The sequence below is a fragment of the Equus quagga genome, unplaced genomic scaffold (assembly GCF_021613505.1).
Source record: "Equus quagga isolate Etosha38 unplaced genomic scaffold, UCLA_HA_Equagga_1.0 90241_RagTag, whole genome shotgun sequence".
Lineage (NCBI taxonomy): Eukaryota > Metazoa > Chordata > Mammalia > Perissodactyla > Equidae > Equus > Equus quagga.
In genome coordinates this window covers 1-2,855 of record NW_025803743.1, presented here as the reverse complement: position 1 = coordinate 2,855, position 2,855 = coordinate 1, and the positions used below count along the sequence as shown (strand labels likewise).

The 2,855-nt window shown below is 52.6% G+C and overlaps 1 protein-coding gene across 1 annotated transcript; it reads left to right on the top strand.

The window, feature by feature from the left end:
• Positions 1–1,868: 1,868 nt before the first annotated feature.
• Positions 1,869–2,849, top strand: LOC124234560 (xanthine dehydrogenase/oxidase-like; the record flags this gene model as incomplete). Its single annotated transcript, XM_046651896.1, has 2 exons — positions 1,869–2,070; positions 2,671–2,849. Coding segments are annotated over exons 1-2 (366 nt in total), but the record flags the coding sequence as incomplete, so codon positions are not given.
• Between the last annotated feature and the right edge of the window lie 6 nt (positions 2,850–2,855).

The window sequence follows — 2,855 nt, the reverse complement described above, 5'->3', positions numbered from 1 at the left end:
AAAATTTACTTCTTCTCTGCCCTCGCTTTCCCATTTCACATATGGGAGTAACAATACCTCCTCAAGGGTTGTTCTGAGTATTAACTGAGATCTTTGCTGACTGTTCTCCATAAATGTTTTCAGAGAGCCAGCTATGTGCCAGGTGTTCTGGGAGGGGCTGGGGTGCCTAGATCACAGTTGGACGTAATTCCTTCCCTGGAGTGTCTCCCAGTCAGAGGTAGGAGGGAGCAATGGAGGCAAAGTGTCTAAGCTGCTGCCTGATGGACACTAGGGGTTCCATAAAGGTCACTCTCTTGCCCCCCACTTTTCCTGGGGACGATCTGGTAAGGCAAAGGAGAGGAGATGTCCAAGCGTGACCGTGTTTGTATTGCCTATGACTGTGGCCACCAGTCTTGTTGAGACATGAGGCCCATGATATGTGAACAGGCCCAGGAGACTTGAGACCTGGCTGAGCCCGTTTCCACTGTGCTGGGTCCCAAGCCCAGTGAGGACCCAAGGTGAGGATTGTGGCACAGCGGAGGTCTGCCTTAAAGGACCTCCGGTTTGGGGGGACTAGACATGCTTTTAAGCAGCCAGTTCAGCTTGTAGGAGACTCCTGGCTCTGGTTCTGGAAGGAGCCCCTGGGCTCTGTTGGATCTGCAGAGCTGGCCCTGCCCTGTGAGCACAGGTGCGGTAGAGTCCCCAGCTGCAGCAATGTGACACATGGGTTGGCAGGGTGGCCTGTGAGACGGGCTCAGGTGACGTGATCATGATGGCCCGAGTAGCCATGGCCTGAGGTCACAAGAGTGAAGGTAGAGAATGACTGGCTGGAAGAATCTTTGGGGTCCTTTGACACATGATGTGTTCCTTGCCATAAGTCACACCCCGTCCTGGACCCACTTAGATTCCAACAGAAAGAAATTCACAAAAACTTTATAAACTTCAAGTTAGAAATAATTTCTTAATCTCACTCCGTCTGCTCCACCCGCTCCTCCCTTGTACACACACCCCACCAGTGTAACCCCACAGCCAGGGCAGGGTGTTGGGGGCAGCCGGGCGGAGAGAGAACCTTACCCAGATGGGCCACTTTCTGTCTCCATCTGCATTCTATGTCCTGGGAGCTGATATTCAAACTGGCCAGACTCCTGGAACCCTCAGGAATTCCCAACAGCACATGGGAGGGTGGGGGATGCACAGACATTTCTTTTTAACCTTTCCCACCTATGGCCCTGTGGGCGGGGCTGGGGGATGCGCTGTGGTCTGGGGGAACAGAGGCACGTCTGTCTGTTCATAGAACTGTCTAACTTCAGTGGCCGCAAAGGACAGAACCCAGGCCTGGACATGTGGTCCCCCAAAGCTGTGCACCTTGAGGAACCCAGACGCACGTGGGGACCGGGTGGCAGATTTGAGGTTTTCCCTCATTCACTTTTCCCTCTTGTCTGAATGTCGGACTTTCATGTTATCATTACTATCACACCCCACTCTAACAGTAGGTCCAGTACTGCAATGTGCCCGTTCTTAGCTGTGTAATTTGGGCAAGAATCTTAACTTCCCTGTGCCTCAGTTTCCTCATCTGTAAACAGAGAAAATCACTGTCTCATAGGGCTGCTGTGAGCTTTAAATGAGTCAAAATGTGTAAAGTACTTAGAAGGGTTCCTGACCTATTTTAATACTTGGTGTTTTCTATTACTGTTACTAAACACCTGCAAACCCAACACACACACACAGATACACAGACACACACACACAGGAGTGAATTCAAGTTCATCTCATCTGAATTGGGACAGTTTTTTTGAGGGAGGGAAAGACATAGCTTCGGGGCTGACAGTGTGGAACCGCGCTTACCCCATCTCGTCCACGGCCTCCTCATCCCGAGACGCCCACTGGCCGGTCACACTGTGACTATGGCGTCGTCCCACGCAGTGGTGGAAAGAATGCCGCAGGCTGCCCCGGGGATAAAGGACCGGCCTGCAACCTCAGGCTTCCATTTCTCTCCAGGCATCGAGATGAAGTTTAAGAACAGGCTGTTTCCTCTGATCGTGTGCCCAGCCTGGATCCCCGAGCTGAACTCAGTGGAGCATGGAGAGGAAGGTAAGGAGGTTCACCTGAGCCCACAGAGGGGCTGGGACACTGGGAGTTGCTCACCTGGAGGGGATGGCGGGTCCCCAAGAAAGCCTCGCCTTTGGCTCTCGCTGCTGCCTGCTGCTCCGGGAGCTGCCCTGTGCAGGGGAAGCGGCTCACCCCTTCACGGCCTGACTCTGCTGAGCATCCGTGGTAGGGTGCCAGCAGCAAGGGCTGTGGGGTTTTTGGTAGTTGTTCTCTAACCTGGCTACACGTTACAATCGCTCATGGGGGTAAGGGTAGGTGGGGGCAGATCTTGGGTGCTTTTTTTAAAAATGCTGGGACTTAGCTCTTAGAGATCTGATTTTACTGAGTTGAAAGCCTCTACTTTAGGGAAAAGAGCACTCTGGTTGTAGGATCAAGAGACCTGGGGTTGAGTCCTGGCTCTTTTATTAGCTGTGTGGCATTGGACAAATTAACCTCTCTGGACCTTAATGTTTTTATCCATATAAGGATGTGAGACCTGGTTCAGCCTCACTCAGGTTGCTGTAAAGCTTGATAGGAGCTGTGTGTGAAAGGGTTTTCTGAGCTGCGAAGGGAATCGCTGTTATTCTGAGCGTGTGTTCCCAGGTATCTCCTTTGGAGCCTCCTGCCCCCTGAGCTGTGTGGAAAAGACCCTGCTGGATGCAGTTGCCCAGCTTCCTACTTACAAAACAGAGGTGTTCAGAGGCGTCCTGGAGCAGCTGCGCTGGTTTGCTGGGAAGCAGGTCAAGTCTGTGGCCGTGAGTCTCTGTTCAGGGGCCCGTAACGCCCAG